At 44.2% G+C, this 17,355-nt stretch overlaps 1 protein-coding gene across 1 annotated transcript in view; it reads left to right on the top strand.

Moving 5' to 3' along the window:
* Nucleotides 1-17,355, top strand: part of ARHGAP31 (Rho GTPase activating protein 31) — a 107,720-nt gene that overhangs the window by 79,627 nt on the left and 10,738 nt on the right. The window contains exons 5-9 of the mRNA XM_036444779.2: nucleotides 698-805; nucleotides 1,483-1,625; nucleotides 10,303-10,501; nucleotides 12,126-12,250; nucleotides 16,251-16,313. Of these exons, the coding sequence (XP_036300672.1) occupies nucleotides 698-805; nucleotides 1,483-1,625; nucleotides 10,303-10,501; nucleotides 12,126-12,250; nucleotides 16,251-16,313 (638 nt within the window). The remainder of the gene's footprint in view (nucleotides 1-697; nucleotides 806-1,482; nucleotides 1,626-10,302; nucleotides 10,502-12,125; nucleotides 12,251-16,250; nucleotides 16,314-17,355) is intronic.

The raw sequence follows: 17,355 nt of genomic DNA, 5'->3' as shown, positions 1-17,355 counted from the left end.
CACAGACGCATAAAAGGGAACAGATTCGGTGGACAGTGGCTTTCCTGGGGCTTTTCGGGTGGGGAGACAGGTCACTTGTCTCAGAGTGAGTTGGTGTCTGACTGGGAACACGGATGGGAAGGGGCAGCCTATGTCCCAGGTACTTACAGAATACCCCTCAGTCCCACCCGGATTCTGATCACACGAGGATATCCTCCCAGTGATATCCTAGGTTCTTACCCAGATCCACGGAGGAACCACGTACCGGTATATGGAAATCGGGATGGTTTTAAAACAGGCTCTGACATTTGGCTGACCGATCTCTCTCTCTGAGCATCAGCATCATCTCTGACATCACCCTATCCTTTCATTTCATTCTCATAAGTTAGCCCCTCATCTTACCATCTTCCCCAATGTCCCCCAAGCCTGCCCATCTGTTACACAAGACCAGATTTTGATGTGTTATAAGAAAGAACTTTCTGGCAATCATAGATGTTTTTCTTCCAAGACCGCTCCCCTTCCCCCGCCCTGGGCCAACATGCCGAGGGCCGAGAAAATTACTTCCATCAATCTTGATACTTTCCTGCTATTCCTTCACAAGTCATGAGATAGAAATATTTACTTAGTCTCCCAAATCCAAACTCGGAATTACCTCCAGGCTTCACACAGGCCCTAGAGCCTCTTACTTTGTGGAAATAAATAAAGTGAACCATTACAGGACCTTGGAATACCTGATTCGACACCTGGCCCACATCGCCTCCTTCAGCAGCAAGACCAACATGCACGCCCGGAACCTGGCCCTGGTGTGGGCGCCAAACCTCCTCAGGTAAGCACTGCGCCTTCACCTTCTCCTCCCCCTCCCCCCCCAGTGGGCTCCACGCAGCCCACGGATCAAAATAAAGACTGGATTCTTCGAAACTGAAACCCCTTGAAGACAAACAGGTAGCTGAATGGTATTTTGTAGCATGGGTGGATGAAAGGTGATTTTAAAAGCCTAGGTTCTTTGCCTGCTAACCTGGAAAGTCTGGCTTCCAGAGGCATTTTTTTGGCTACCACAGAATGTGACTAAAGTTATGGGTCTGTATGTTGTATGGGTCTCTGTGGCTCATTGGCTGTTGTTGGTTGTGGTGGGGTCACAGCTGGGTATAGCCTCAATTACTTGGTATGACTTCATAAATGATGAGCTGCCCCACAGAACAATTAGGTGGTGGGTAGAAGGAGATCTGATATTTTTTTAAAAAAGCAATTCTTGTATATTCGCTAAAATAGTGTTATAGTCTTGCAATGTCTATAATTCCTGGTAATTGTTTTCAATTTGTTCAGTGTGTTGGGCTTCACAGCCTTTGGACAGTCCCTTTAATTGGTCTTAGCAGTTAAAATATCATACAGATTAACAAACTGTATACGTTGAAGACATTGGGCTTGTACAAAAGGCTCACTGGCTCCCCCTTACTGCTCTAGGACTGACTCATGGAGCTGAATGTGTTTCTTTGCTTGATTTAGGTCCAAAGAAATCGAAGCCACTGGTTGCAATGGAGATGCAGCTTTCCTCGCTGTCCGGGTCCAGCAGGTGGTGATTGAGTTCATATTGAATCATGTGGATCAAATCTTTAACAATGGTGCACCTGGGCCTCTGGAGAACGAAGGTAACAGCTCCTGCTGGCATATACCCCACTGCCCCATCCTCCTTCTGTGCCTTAGTCACAGGGCTCAAGAATAAGTTAGGGTGGCCTTGGTCTCAGGTCTGAGTGTTGGCACTGTGTATGTGCTGATTACTGTGTGCGTGTCAGTGTCTTGGGATGGTGCATGTATACATCTGTATGTGTGCAGCAAAGATGCGGTGTGTTTGCAGGTGGCTGTAGCGGGTTTCTGATCAGCTGCATATTTGCACTATCCTGTGAGGGTGGCATGTAAACTGTAATAATCTTCTATTGGTTTTAATAAGATCTTAAACTGTTTATTATCTAGAGGCACTGGCACCTTTCCCCTCTTCAACTATTAGATTTCATCTTTACTTTCAGTATGATATATTTCAGAAGACACTATGCCTTCATCTTGAAATCTTACGTGAATGAGTTAAGAGGCACCATGTTCAGATTCACATGCATATTCAGAATGCATTTACTTTTCACGCATTTCTTTAGTGCTTACATTGTTCTAACCTCTACCAGGTACTGTGCATACAAAAATTAGTGTGCGTTTATAGGCGCATGTATGCAGAGACTAGTTAGCACACACTGTAGCCATATTGGAGAAAAAGATACAGCTAATTCAGGTTGGGTGTTATGAGATGCAAAATATTATATTTCAGACCTATCACTCATAATGACACAGTGAACCCTGGGAATGAATTGGGTAATGTTGCTTGAACTCATGTGAGCCCAATTTATAAAATCAAACAAAACAAAACAAACAACAACAAAACCACACACACAAAAAAAACCAAAAACACACACACAAACAAACAGAAATCCAGTTAACCAAGAAGCCTGTGAGAAGGTGACGATGGAGTAGGTGGAAGCTATACTCACCGCCTCCCAGGCCCAAACTGAATTACAACTAAACTATAGAACAATCAACCTGAATAACTAGCTGAACGGAAGTCTTGTAACCAAAGATTTACAGAAGAAGCCACATTGACATTGGTAGGAAGGGCGGCGACACAAAAAGGGCTTTCCCCACACATATGTGCAATAGCTGAGAATTGGAGGGATATCTCACCTGCAAACGTTCCACATGGGGAACATGGGGTCTTACCCCAACCCTGGGCTCCCCAACAGAGCAGGGAAGAGGTGCATACATAACATCTGACTGTAAAAATCAGTGGGGATTCAGTCCACCTTGGAGTGATGGAAGTCCCCTAGAGACCTAGGTGCCCAGCTCACAAAATCTCATTTTCAGTTATTCATTAAGGGCTCTAGCAGAGGGAGGACAGCTCAGAGTGGACTAGAGTCTTTTGAGGACAGACTGGGTTGTATGGCTCTGGGCAGAAAGCTGAACAGACAGCCACCAGCGTCTCTTGCTGAGTCCCTCTCCTGTACCACCCACGGACACTATCTTTCCTGAATCGAGCATTTTCCTCTAAACTGCTGATTTCTCAACTGAAATATTTCAGGCCAGAGGGAGTGGCATGAAATATTCAATGTGATGAAAAGCAAGGACCTACAACCAGCAAGGCTATCATTTAAAAACAGAAGGCAATGCCCTAGCTGGTTTGGCTCAGTGGATAGAATGTCAGCCAGACTAAAGGGTCTCAGGTTCGATTCCAGTCAAGAGCACAACCTCAGGTTTTGGGCTTGATCTCTAGTGTGAGGCTTAAAGGAGGCAGCTGATCAATGATTTTCTCTCATCATTGATGTTTCTATCTCTCTCTTCCTCTCCCTTCTCCAATAATATATATATATATATATATATATATATATATATATATATATATATATATATATATATATAAAATAGAAGGCAAAATAAAGAGCTTCCCAGCCAAAGGAAAGCTAAACAAGTTCATTACCACCAAACCAGTATTACAAGAAATGTAAAAAAGTCTTCTTAAAAAGAAGGAAGAAAAATAGGGGGAGCATAGTTATAAAAAATAAAATGGCAATAAATGTGTACCTAGCAATAATCACTTTAAATATAACTGGCTTAAATGTTCCAATCAAAAGACATACAAAGCTGAATGGATAAGAAAATAAGGCACATATTTGCTGTCATACCCACCTGAGAATGAAAGATACACACAGACAAAGTAAAGGGATGGAAAAAGGTATTTCACACAAATGGAAATGAATAAAAAGCTGGGGTAGCAAAACTTATATATGACAAAATAGACTTTAAAACAAAAGCTATAGTAAGAGACAAAGGACACTACATAATGAAAAAAGGACCAATCCAACAATAGTATATAACCCTGGTAAATACTTATACACCCAACATAGGAGCACCTAAACACATAAAGCAAAAAACAATCATAGTAACGGATTTTAACAACCCGTTGACATCAATGGATAGATCTTCCAGACAAAAAAATCAGCAAGGAAACAGCTGCCTTAAATGATATTCTAGACCAGATCAGTTGCCGATTCAACTCCACTCCGTCAAGGTGCAGAAGGCAAACAATCGGTGTGTCTTTTGCACATCAATGTTTCTCTCTCTCTCCCTCCTTCCTTCCCTCCCTCCCTTACTGCCTCCTTTCCACTCTCTCTAAAAATCAATGAAAAAATATCCTCTCTCTCTCTCTCTCTCTCTCTCTCTCTCTCTCTCTCTCTCCCCTCCCTCCCTTCCTCTCTCTTTAAAAATCAATGAAAAAATATCCTCAGAAGAAGATTAACAACAACAATTTTAAAAATGGTGGTACATATTTACAATGGAATATTACTTGGTCATAAAAAAAGAACAAAATCTTACCATTTGCACCAGCATAGATAGACACACAAGGTATTAAACTTCGTGAAATAAATAAATCAGTCAGAGAAAGACAAATTCCATATGATTTCACTGATATGTGGAACCTAAAAAGTAAAATAAGTGAACAAACAAAATTGAAACAGACTCATAAACAGTAAACAGGTGGTTGCCAGAGGGGTAAGGTTTGAGGAACTGGATGAAAGAGGTGAAGGGATTAAGAAGTACAAATTGATAGTTAACAAATAGTCTCGGAGATGTAAATAAAACATGGGGAATATAGTCAATAGTGTTGTGATAACTATGTTTGGTGCCAGTTGGGATACTGGAAATATCTAGGGAAATACTATGTAAAGTACATATATGTTTGTAGCTACCGGGATGTATACCTGAAACAAAATAAAATTACAGGGAAACCTCTCTCTCTCTTTCTCTCTTTTTAAGAAACCTGATAATTACCAATTTTGTGAGAGTGGTTTTCCAACAGTAGTGTCCATCCATACCAACCAGTAGCAGTTTTCTGGGTCTCACCTCCAGTTTCTGATTCAGCGTGTCTGGAGTGCTTTCAGAATTTGCATTTCTAAGAAGTTTCTAGGTGATGCTGCTGCTAGGGGTCAGAGTCCACACTTGGAGAGCCAATCGTGTCTGAGAACCATATTACAAATCATTTGTTAGCTGATCGAAGTGTCCTTTTCCAGTTTAGCTCGTATCCTTGAAAAACACACACGGTATAATCATGAAAATAATCTATTGCAATTACCATAAAATTTTGACTCCTGATATAATTGTTCCACCCCATCCTGTCTTCTAAATGGTTTATGACCTCTCTTTTAAAATTTATTTTTATTGAGATAAAATCCATATACCATAAAATTCACCATTTTATCATTTTAGAGTATAGAATTCTGTGGTTTTTTTACTGCTGTATATATTTAGAGAATTGTGTAACCATCACCACTGTCTGATTCCAGAACATTTTCATCACTCCAAAAAAATCCCATACTCATTACACAGTCATTCAATACTTTGTCCTCCTCCCAGATCCTAATCTACTTTCTATTTCTATGGGTTTACCTCTTCTGGACATTTCATATAAATTGAATTATATAAAACATGGTCTTTTGTGGCTGATGCCTTTCATTTATATGTTCTCAAGCTTCATATCAATATTTCATTTCTTTTTATGGGGGAGTAATATTCTATTGTATGAATATATCCAATTTTGTTTAGCCATTCATCAGTTCATGGACATTTGGGTTGTTTCTACTTTTTTGTTTGTTTTTATGAGCAATGCTGCTATGAACATTCATATACAAAATTTTGTGTGAACATATGTTTTCAATTCTCTTGGTTAGATATGGAGGAGCAGCTTTCATTTCTTTTAACTTTAACTCCCCCATTAGATGGATTATTTATTGTAAACTATATAAATCCTTTGTGAAAGTCAATAAGAAGTAATATGCATTCATTCATTCTTCCTTTTGAGTCAACCAATAATTTATTGTGGACTTAATCTATGCCAAGAACTATTGCAAGCACTCCATGTACATCATCTCATTGACTTATCACAACAATCATCATAAAGTTGTTATCAACTTTATTTTATACATGAAGGACCAGAGAAACAGGAAAGCTTAGTAATTCTCCAAAGCTACCCTGGTAATAAATGGTGGGACAGAACATTGAACCTATGATCTATCAGCCATGCTGCCTCTATGAGGAGAAAATAGGAAAATAGATGAATAAACCTCTGTAGTTTTTTTGTTATTAATGCCTAAGGGCAATGTTCTTCCCAATAGCAAATCCATGACTGTTAGTGTTAAGGTTGTTCCTGATTCTAACTTGGAAACACCTGTTCTTTTTGTGACCATTGCCTTAATCATCTTTTGTCCTGCATACTGAAATCCAATTTAATATATATATATTTTTTAATATATTTTATTGATTTTTTACAGAGAGGAAGGGAGAGAGATAGAAAGCTAGAAACGTCGATGAGAGAGAAACATTGAACAGTTGCCTCTTGCACACCCCTTACTGGGGATATACCCGCAACCAATGTACATGCCCTTGGCCGGAATCGAACCTGGGACCTTTCAGTCCACAGACCGACGCTCTACCACTGAGCCAAACCGGCTTTGGCAAATTTAATATATTTTTTAATGTGTATTTTTATTGATTTCATAAAGGAAGGGAGAGGGGGGGAAAGAAACATCAATGATGAAAGAGAATAATTGATCAGCTGCCTCTTGCATGCCCCCATTGGGGATTGAGCCGACAACCCGGGCATGTGCCCAGACTGGGAATTAAACCATGACTCCCTGCACCATAGGTTGGTGCTCATCCACTGAGCCACACCAGCCAAGTTCAATTTACTCTTGACTCTTTAACTCTTGATTGCCTTCAATACTTATTGTTCAATGAATTAAATTTTTATTATGAGTTTGCATTGAGTTTGGTAAGGTAACATACTAATGTTTACGTAAAATGGAGTAAGTCATATCCTCTGGAATTTTAGATTTGGAAATAGGGTTCTATTTCAAACTGGGAAGATTATAGAAGTCATAGATTCCAGTGCCTTTAATTGATAAACGAGAGCAGTGAGGCCAGAAAGATTGTGCTATAGCCAGGATTCATTAAAACATGAGTATGTATTGAGCAACTCTAGATACTGAGGACATTGTCCTTACACAAACAGCAAAGTCACTGTCCTGCACAGAGCTCAGGTCTGGTTAGGGAGACAGGTAATACGTAAGTTTATAAATAAATACATTATCACTTCAAAGACCATAAATATCATGACGATCAGACGGCAGGGCAATGGGATCGTCAGTGACTCGGGGGTGTTATTTGGGTGCAGAGTGGTCATGGCCTCTTTGAACTGAAACCTGAATGACTAAAGGGAGCAGTCATGTGAGGATCTGGGGACACATGTTCCAAACACAGAGAGCGGGGAGTGTAAAAGCTCCGAGGTGGAAATGGGCTCGCTGTGTTGCAGAACGCCGGCCCGTGCGGCAAGAGTGCTCCACCCTACGGGACACCAGAGACCAAAGTTTGGGTGTTTGAAGAAACTGTTACAATTTCTTTTCACTTATGTTTATTGCGTACTTGGTAATTTCTATGATTGTATAGGCTTTCTATTACATATGATACTAATACAGTGGTACATATGTATGATTTACAAATACATACATTATATATATTGGGAGTTTACATTCAAAAAAATGTACTGTGTATCTTTGTCGACCACTGGGTTGGTGGGCAACAGATGGAGGTGCTTGTAGGTCATGCTAAGAGTTTGGTTTGTTCTCGGTGCCATGGGAAGGCCTGGAGGGTTTTGAGCAGGGTGTGCAGGATCTGAGCGTTCTAGCTGGTGTGTGAAGGAGAGACGGAAAGGCAACAAGGCTGGAAGCAGGGGGGTGGTCAGTCAAGGAGCTATGGCAGAAATCAGGTGGCAGAACATGGTGGCCGGGACAAGCATGTTCGTGGGAATGGAGGAAAGTGGCTGGATTCAGGATATGTTTCGGAGGGTGAGTTATAGGACTTGATTATAGGCTGGAGGGGGGAGAAGGGGTTGCATCAAAGAAAGGAATGAGTGAAAAAACAACTACTACAGGTTTTAGTGCAGGGGCCTGATTCGGCAGGGGCCAGACACGTGGTGGGGATCTCCCTTTTCCGCATCCAGCACGGAAAGAGAGATGAATGAACTGGTTCTAAGTGGAGGTGGCCAGGAATTGAGAAATAATAGAAAGAAAGAAGACACAGAAATAGATTGGAAGCTGGAAGCTGGGAGCTGGGTGGGATGCCATCCGTCCTCTCTGATGGAGCGGCTGCAACAACGACGATGACCCTTCCCAGCGCATTTATTTATACCTCCAATATCAGGAAGTTATCACCAACTTATTTGCATTCTTAAGTAGGCCCTAGCATGTCTGGATTTACATATCTAGTCCCGCCCCTGCCAACACCTGGGCTAACATGGAAGGCCAAGCTGATTACACTTTCCATCATCTTGGGGAAATGTGTATCCTAGACCCGGCTCTGCCAATCGTCTTGGTCTCAGCTGGCAACAATTAAAAGAAATGACCATGTGCCTTCCCAGGCGGCCCTTTACATTTTGGTTTAGGCAACCGGGAGCTTCACGGTACCATTTACCAATTTGAAGACCATTGGAGGGGGTGTCGGTCTAGAGGTGAAGAGCCGAGAGCACAAGCTCTGTTCTGAAATGTGGAGTTGGAGATGCCTGTTAAGCATCCAGGCAGAACTGATGGATACGCCTTAGGATACTGGAGCCCAGAAGTAGGAGGAGAGGAGGTGCTAAACCCAGGTCTCCTGACCCTGTTGTGTATGTTCTTCTGTGGTTCCAGTTGCTCCCAGAGTGGTTTAATCTTCTAAGTAAATAAATAATTAAGTAACAAATAATAATCTAGAATCTACAAACAAATATTAAGAGTAAGTTAAATGCAAATAGTTTAACCTGCTTTGGATTAAGTAGGAAAACTAAGTTAAATTCAACACCGTTGATGATAAGTCTTGCGGATCACGGACTTACTTGACTGAATGATGCCCATGCTCCCTCCCCGGAACCTCCCAGGGTCACAGTGTCTCCATTTCCTGCTGGCCCCTTTTCAGTGGTTTTATTTCCCTTCACCCAGAGAGAGTCATGCTCTACAAAGAGAAGAAGTACTACCAAGGTGCTTTCTAAACAAAAAGTGAGTGCTATACAAAACAAGATTTCTTAGTCTTGATTTGTCCAAGTTATCTTTTTTTTTTCTTCTTAATCCTCACCTGAAGGCATATTAGAGAAAGAAGAGAGAAACATTGATGTGAGAGAGAAAAACATGGATCAGTTACTTCCTATACATACCCTGTCCAGGAATCAAACCCTCAGCCTTTTGGTACACAGGACGATGCTTCAACCACCTGACGTTATCTTTGAATCTCTTCACACCTTCCAAAGTTACGGAAAACCGGCACGGTTGCCAAAAGAGTAAATAAAGGCAAACGTAGATGTCTTCTTTTTCACTTAGATCAGGGTTGCTCAGCCTTGGCACTATTGACCCTTGGTGCTGGCTGATTCCTGTTGTGGGACACAGTCCTGTGCATCATAGGATGTTTAGCAGCAACCTCGGACTCCACCCACTAGTGCCAACAACAATCCCTAACATTCTTGTGGCAACCCAGAATGTCTCCAGACATTGCCAAATGTCCCTGGCTGGAGGGATGGCTGCAAAATTGCCCCGAGTTGAGAACAACTGACTGGGAGAAAAGAGATAACCCTGGACTGCACTGATCTGTCATCACTTCCATTTCTAAAAATAAAAACTGCAGAAGGAAAGGATTAGCTTGAAGATGTCTGGGTAATGAGTAAACAGCCTCTTATCTTTTAGAGAATGGTGTCAGCTATTAAATGACTTCTCACTGCAAAGATACAAGCCTAGGTGATCTAGGGGAAGCATAGGCTCCAACCTTAAATTGCCTTGGAGCGCCTGTTTTCCAGCTGTGGAGAGAGGGAGCAATCTCCTGTCTTCCCCCAGCTGAGAGAGGCTACCTCCCACCTGGCCAGAGTACTGAGCGGTTTCTGGGGTTAAAGACCCACTGCTGTTACTCTGGTCCACAATAAATCCATGTTTGTTATATGAATGAATGAATGAATGAACGAACGAATGAATGAGTGATGAGTCCTCTTTGAAGAATCCAGTTAGTGCAATTCACCTCCTGAAGGCCCTGTGTGCCCTCTGGCTAGTCTGGCCAGGTGGTTTGTGCTATTCTGTATGCAGACTCGGCCCCGGACCCCACCAGGCCCAAGAGGAGTCACCTGCCGGGAGGCCAGGAAGGAAGGAGCTGTGGGCGGGGAGCCTGGGTGGACCTGTGCACAGGCCTCCTCCCAGGAGTCTATGCGCTCTTCTCCTCTCTGTGCAGAAAACTGGCCCATCGTGAAGAGCCTGACCTTGCCAGCTCTCTCCTTGCCCATGAAGCTGGTGAGCCTGGAGGAAGCCCAGGCCAGGAGCCTGGCTACTAACCATCCCGCCCGGAAGGAAAGGAGGGAGAACAGCCTGCCCGAGATCGTGCCTCCCATGGGCACCCTCTTCCACACCGTCCTGGAGTTACCAGACAACAAGTGAGTGGCATTCTTTGCAATTCTGGAAGGTGGTGGGAAGGAGGGCTTCAGAGGAGGAAGGAGCATGGTCTGGGGGCCACGATGGCCGCATGGGCTGGGGGTGCAATCTGGGTCGGGGTCTAAGAAAACTTTCCAGAAGAGAAAGGAGCTGTCTCCCCAACGCTCTCTCGGTGGTTGGTGCCTACACTCACTGCCCCAGAGTCATCATGACGCTGGTCTTCCACCAGAGAGTCTCAGCACCAGAGCGGGGATGGGGCCCACAGGCACCCAGAGTCATGGGTAAACCCCTCATTCCTGAGTTCAGACAAAGCAGGCTTGACATTTTCTAAAGGAGCTTTACTAACAAGCAAACTTGACTCCCCGCCCCCACCCTTCACCTCCACAGAACATTGCCAAGGGCATCGAGATGAGTGGAGGACAAGTTGACTAATACTGCCACTCGAGACTGGGAGGTCTGGGCATGCGGCACTGGGAGGTGCCGTCTCTGGCTTCCACACCTCCTCTCAGACTTTCCAGAGCCCTTCCTCTCCTCCAAACGTCATTTAAAACCACAGGCTATTTTCTTTCCTCGTTTCTCCCTCTCACGGCCTCTGTTGCAACCCTGCTCTGCACTACCAAGTGCATGTTCTCTGTGCACTTCAACCACACCTGAGGGGCACCCTTCCCCAGTTTTACCCACCCTGTCAAATCCACCCCAAGGCCAAGTGCTTGAAAAAAAAAAAAAAACCCGACCAGATCCAAAGAAACCACCCAGCACTGCAGGTGTCTCTGTGACTGATGGTGAAACACGCTGGGCTGGAGGTCCGGTGCTCTGTGAGAACCCTGCAGAGAAAAGGCTCCTGATGAAATCTGAGCGCTGGGCTGAGTCAGAGCTGGGCAAGGTATCTGTGGTGACCCCTGGTGGTGACCCTAGTTGCACCAGGCTCCTGGGAGTCCAGTCCTGTCATTTCCCCGCCTCTTACTGAAGCGGCCTGGTGCCAGGCGTCAGGGAAATGAGAGGCACACTAACTGCCCCGGGCATTGCTCTGCAGTGGCCACTGACCACACCCAGCAGCCTGCCCCTCTCCCAGGCCAGATTCTTTTTCCACACTGCTTCCTCATACACCCCTTTTGTAGTCCATACACGTCTTCACTAGCTCTTTTCTCACCTGTGGATGTGACAGCAGTGTGGCCCACAGTGCCGGGAGCATACCAAGCCTAGCTCTCTGGTCTTTAGTGTTTATTCTCATTCAAAATAGGGACCTCTGAAAACCCAGGGCAAAAGTGCTTACCAGAATCCCCCCCAGAATTCCCAGAACTGTGTGGTTGATTGTGACCTCTGAATCTCCCATCAATCCTTGCCTCTGTGTGCCCCACCACTGCCTTTAATGGCATGCCTCTGCCCATTTCTCTGGGGAATGCGGTCCTTTGTGCTGACTCATGAAAGCCTTGCCTGGTCATCTAGGGCATCCCCGGACAGAGGGAGAGTCAGGAGAGAGTCCTCAACTTGGATTTTAGAGGGGAATTTCCTGGAATGTCCAGGCCATTCATAACTAGAATGTGTTTGGGCTATTCCTTCTCAAGCTAAAAGCCTCCTTGAAATGACTCGTTAGGAAACTAACCCCATATGGCTTGGCTCTTTTAGAAGAAAGCTCTCCAGTAAATCAAAGAAGTGGAAGTCAATATTTAATCTGGGACGCTCTGGATCAGACTCCAAGTCCAAGCTGAGTAGAAATGGGAGCGTGTTTGTGAGAGGACAGAGGCTCTCAGGTAAGAATCAGCAGTTGTGTTGATGAGATGTACCCCGCCTTGTTCTGCTCTGTAAGGCTTTGGTTTGATCACATTAAACTCACTAGCTCTGAAAGGGAAACTTATACATTAACTAGAGAATCTTTCTGGGGTTTTATTTTTTTAGATAAATTTAGATTTATTAAGAAATTTTCAAAAATAGTACACGGAGGACCCATGTGCTCTTCACGCAGCTTTCTCCGGTATTTTTTGAAAATATATTTTTATTGATTTCAGAGAGGAAGGGAGAAGGAGAGAGAAACAGAAATATCAATGATGAGAGAGAATCATCGATTGGCTGCCTCCTGCACTCCCCAGTGGATCAAGCCCAAACCTGGGTATGTGCCCTGACCAGGAACCGAACCGTGACCTCCTGGTTTATAGGTCAGACGCTCAACCGCTGAGCCACGCTGGTCGGGCAGCTTTTCCAAATTTTAACATGCTACATCACCATAATATAATTATCAAAGTCAGATGATTAATATCAATATAATACTATGAAGTAAATTATAAACTTTGTTTATATTTGGCCAGTTGTTCCACTCATGTCCTTTTTCTAGTCCAGGACCTACCCCATCCAAGAACCCACATTTCATTGAGTTGTCCTGCACCTTAACCTCCTCCAATCCAGCGCAGTTTGTCGTTCTTTCTGCCCTTGACTGGCCCTTTATTTTATAGACGTTTGGGTTTGCCTTGTAGTAGTTCTGGGCTTTACCTGTGACTATCACCGTCCAGAAAGAGAAAGAACATTATTTCAGGTTGCTTATTCTAAACAGAGATCCTGTTTTTCCAGGAACATCCATCATGCTCTCCTATTTCACTCACAGTCACTGAGTCACATGGATCAATCCCGATGGCCCAGGGAGTGCTCTATGCTGATTGGCTTGGGCCTGGGTTCCTGAACCAGTGACTGGCATGAGGAATGGGCTTACAGTCAGATGGACAGGGCTCTGTGAGAAGGGGGAAGGGAAACGGATTCTGGATAGGCATCTAAAATATGCAGGATATGGGAAAACATGTCTTTCATAAACTACAGAAAGATAGTCCAGGTAAAGAGGACAGGTTGCCACGGTTATGGTAGATTAGATACAAAGCAAAAATCAAAATTCTCAAAGAAGAATTTAAGGGGAGGAGAAATCTGGCAAGAAATTCTTTATTATGAGAGGCTTGCTTACGCACATTAAAGAGAGAATTTCAGTTACAGAATGGGTGATACAATAAAAGAGGTCCACTAGATAATGAAAAGTTAAAAACAACAGCACAAAACAACAAGCAAAAAATTAAATGCTTTGCCTTGATGTTGACTTGGGATGATGTCCACCCCCATGTGGTTTCCAAAAGGAAGAGGTCCAAGAGGATCCACGGTGGTCACCTCACAGACGCACAGCATGTCCCCAACCAGGGCTTCTCAGCACGGCTGCCCCTCCGAATTGCCCACAGGGTGGTTCTCGCCCACAGCAGCTTTGCCTCAGGTCTGTGGTGACATCAGAGTCCTGGTCATTTCTAACAAGCTCCCCAAGTGATATGCAGCCAGGGCTGAAAACTGCTGGATTAATACCTCATAAACAAACTAATCAGAGATAGTTCATCAAACTGGCTGCATTTTGATAGAATGCAGAGATGAAACGAAAGAACCATCAGTGTTAACACAAGTAGCTCTCTGTTACCTTGACTGTTGCCTATGTGGCCACTTTTCATCAGAGAAGTGTTGCTGGAACCCTAAAAACTGAACACTGGAGGAGTTTATGACCATAACCCATCAGCGTGGTCTCCATAAGTGGTATGTGGACTTGCTGTTTGTTGAAATATGAACATGAAGAAGAAAAAAAAAAAGTTAATCAGTGGAGTAATAAATTTAAGTACATTTTTAATCTTTTCTATAACTAAAGAAAATTTAAAAATTGATTCATCATGAATAGCATTGGGAAAATTTTTGATGAGGGGACATCAGGTAAAAGGGTGTTTGCCCATATTTAGAGAATGGAGAAAAAATAAGAATAAGATAAATTGGGGTATTGACAGAATGAGGATGCATAGAACATCTGGGTACACTGGGATTTGTATATCATCAAACCAGGACTCCAGGGAGCCCTCCAAAATGAACTCTTTTGAGTGGGAAAAAATCCCAAAGTCCTGAGGATAATCTAAGAGAGAAATCAAGGACCTAAAGGCTGCCAGGTCCCTGACAGAAAAACATAATCTAAATATAGCCATGAGCCCTGGCCGGTTTGGCTCAGTGGATAGACCGTCAGCCTGCAGACTGAAAGGTCCCAGGTTTCGGTCAAGGGCACATGCCTGGGTTGTGGGCTTGATCCCACTGTGGGGCCTACAGGAGGCAGCTGATCAGTGATTCTCTCTCATCATTGATGTTTGTGTCTGTCTCTCCCTCTCCCTTCCTCTCTGAAATCAATAAAAAATATATAGAAATATAGCCATGGGCCAAGGAGCCCTGAGTGCTTAGTTTCCATCCAGAAAAGGAGCCAGGGAATCCTTGGTGACTGTTCCCAAACGCAGAGGCTGTGGCCACCAAGAGTTTCCATCAGAAAGAGGCCCAGAGTGAAAGGTGGACACTGCCAGCCCTGCGACAGCAGTGTGCTCAACCTCCAGGACACTTGGGGTCATAGGGTCACTGCCCCTCAGGCTGACCTGGGAAACAGCGCGAGTCCAGAAATGCAGCTCCTACAACGAAGAGAAAGGTTGTTTCAGGATACACGAGCAAGGCTCACTGGCTAGGCAGGAAGAGGACAATAATCAGTGTGTAACTTGTGAAAATAGCAGATCTTCGAAGGATAAGAATTCTGGCTTAGCGAGAGATGTGAGGAGGTTGAAGGCCATTTTGCCATCAGCAAGGGTTTGAGAGAAGAGGGCTTTTTCCCCAGCACATGGGCCTCAAACAGAGAGAGGCCACAAGCCGGGGAGGCCAAGGGCTAATGTGGAACCTCCAGAAGCATCTGGGTTTGGAACAAGGGGAGAAAAGGGGGAATCTTTGAAAGCGGGGCAAAGTCCAGTGTGGGTTAAGGGCAACTCTGAGTGCTTCTGGAACCATCCCCCCATTTGCCTTTGATTGCTGAACCCTGGTCTATTCTGAACAACAACAATAACAGTAGCTACTTAGAATTGAGCATCTACCCTATTCTAGGTTAGTACAACCTACTTATTTTATATGCATTTCTCATTGACTCCTCACAGCAGCTCTATTTTTCCTCCTTTTACCTGTGAGAAAGCTGAAGTTTAGGAAAGGTAAGCTGCTTATCTAAAATCACAAGACCCAAAATGGCAGAGTTGAGATTCATATCCAGATCTTTCCAAATTCAAGTTTCTTTACACGAGTTCTGGGGTTCCCACTTGGCTTCCAAACCACCCTCTTTCCCCTCCGAGCGAACTTGACCTTCTAGTTGAAGGAACGACCTTCCAGTTAATTCACTTCCCTGAAAAGAGGTGGTATTTGTGAAAGGGCCTAATCCTGAGCCTGGAATACGTTTTTACTTATCTAAGCCACACTCTTCCAAAAGCCTGCTTAGGTGGCTTACAGTGATGCACAGAGTCCACCAGGCTCATATAAAATGTTTGGCTGGTTGTCATCTGCTCCAGGGTTAGATGAGGGTGACATCTCAAAGAGCAAAGCTGCACAGGGGAGAAAGGTGACCTGGGCCCTCTCACCTATTTTACCAAATTCTTCTTTGGTGCTGAGAGACTCCTCATTTGAGGATAGCCAGTACTGGGCAAAGTTATAATTTACCTGTATCTGTTTAATGTTAATAAAACTTTTATCTACAGATGCCTTGTCTTTACAAGGTCCATTCCAATCAGAAAGTAGGAACATCTAGGTGGAGTGGGGGATGTTTTCTAAAGGGGAATATTATAAATACTTGGAAAACTTTGCTGAAGAAACTTTTCTTGTGTGCCGACAGTGCAACCTATTGTCCTGAACGCTTCCTCTTCCTGTGCATTCAACAAGGATATTTTTTCCTTTTGTCTCTAGTGGAAAAAGCTACGATCCGGCCAGCCAAAAGCATGGACTCACTGTGCTCAGTGCCCGTGGAAGGTGAGGATTTACCGTGGGGTTTGGAACTGGCGGTTGCAGCTGGGAGACTGCAGCTGCCACACCATACTCCCCTTCACAAGCTACTGGGCCTGCTGGTCTCCAGTCAGGGTCATGCACAATCCCCCGGTCCCATCCCTCCCTGGCTTTCTCTGAACTCAAGGCGTTCACGTAGCCCTTGTGTTAACTCCCCCTACAGGGCCACTCTCTTCCTCCAGCCTTCCTCTAACCGCAGAGGGAGATGGCAGCTCTGGTACATTCACACCTGAGCCCGGGGAAAGGGCAACCCCTGAAAACCAGGCTTCTCCGTGGGCGTGACCGAGAGCCGGCACTGGTTCATGCCTCAGAACTCTGTGCCTTGGTACTTTCGTGCCTTGAATTTGTGTATTTCCATAGACATTAGCTTTCTCATTGTCATGTCATGATTTTGAATCGGTGGCTTCATTCATTCGTCAATCAACATGACAGGCACCAGCCTGGTGTGTCGCTGTTCATCCCTTTTAGGAGTAGATGTGTGCACAGTTGCAAGCGAGGTGACACCTACTATCAAAGCGATACCTCACACCGCCTTGGTTCTTACAGCTGTAGCCTTCAGGGCTGACTTGCCTGTCTCTGTCTGTTTTCTCTCTCTCTCTCTCTCTCTCTCTCTCTCTCTCTCTCTCTCTCGCCTAAGCAGCCCACAGCACTGCCACAAGGGCTTCCCAGCAGAGATGAGTCGCCCCACGTCTCATGACTTTCCAACCCCTTTAATAGAAAACGTTTTGCTCTTTGATAAATGAAGCAATCTGAAATCATACAGAACATCTTTAGAACAACTTTTCAAAATAATTCTCAACTTGTAAAATACTCAGTGAACTGGGTATTTTTTTAAAATATATTTTATTGATTTTTTTTACAGAGAGGAAGGGAGAGAGAGAGAGAGAGAGCCAGAAACAACAATGAGAAACATCGATCAGCTGCCTCCTGCACACTGCCCACCAGGGATGTGCCCACAACCAAGGTACATGCCCTTGACCGGAATTGAGCCTGGGACCTTTCAGTCTGC

Source organism: Pipistrellus kuhlii, unplaced genomic scaffold (genome assembly GCF_014108245.1).
Source record: "Pipistrellus kuhlii isolate mPipKuh1 unplaced genomic scaffold, mPipKuh1.p scaffold_m20_p_2, whole genome shotgun sequence".
NCBI lineage: Eukaryota > Metazoa > Chordata > Mammalia > Chiroptera > Vespertilionidae > Pipistrellus > Pipistrellus kuhlii.
Note: the sequence above shows the minus strand (reverse complement) of the source record. Positions and strands in the feature narration are given on the sequence as shown.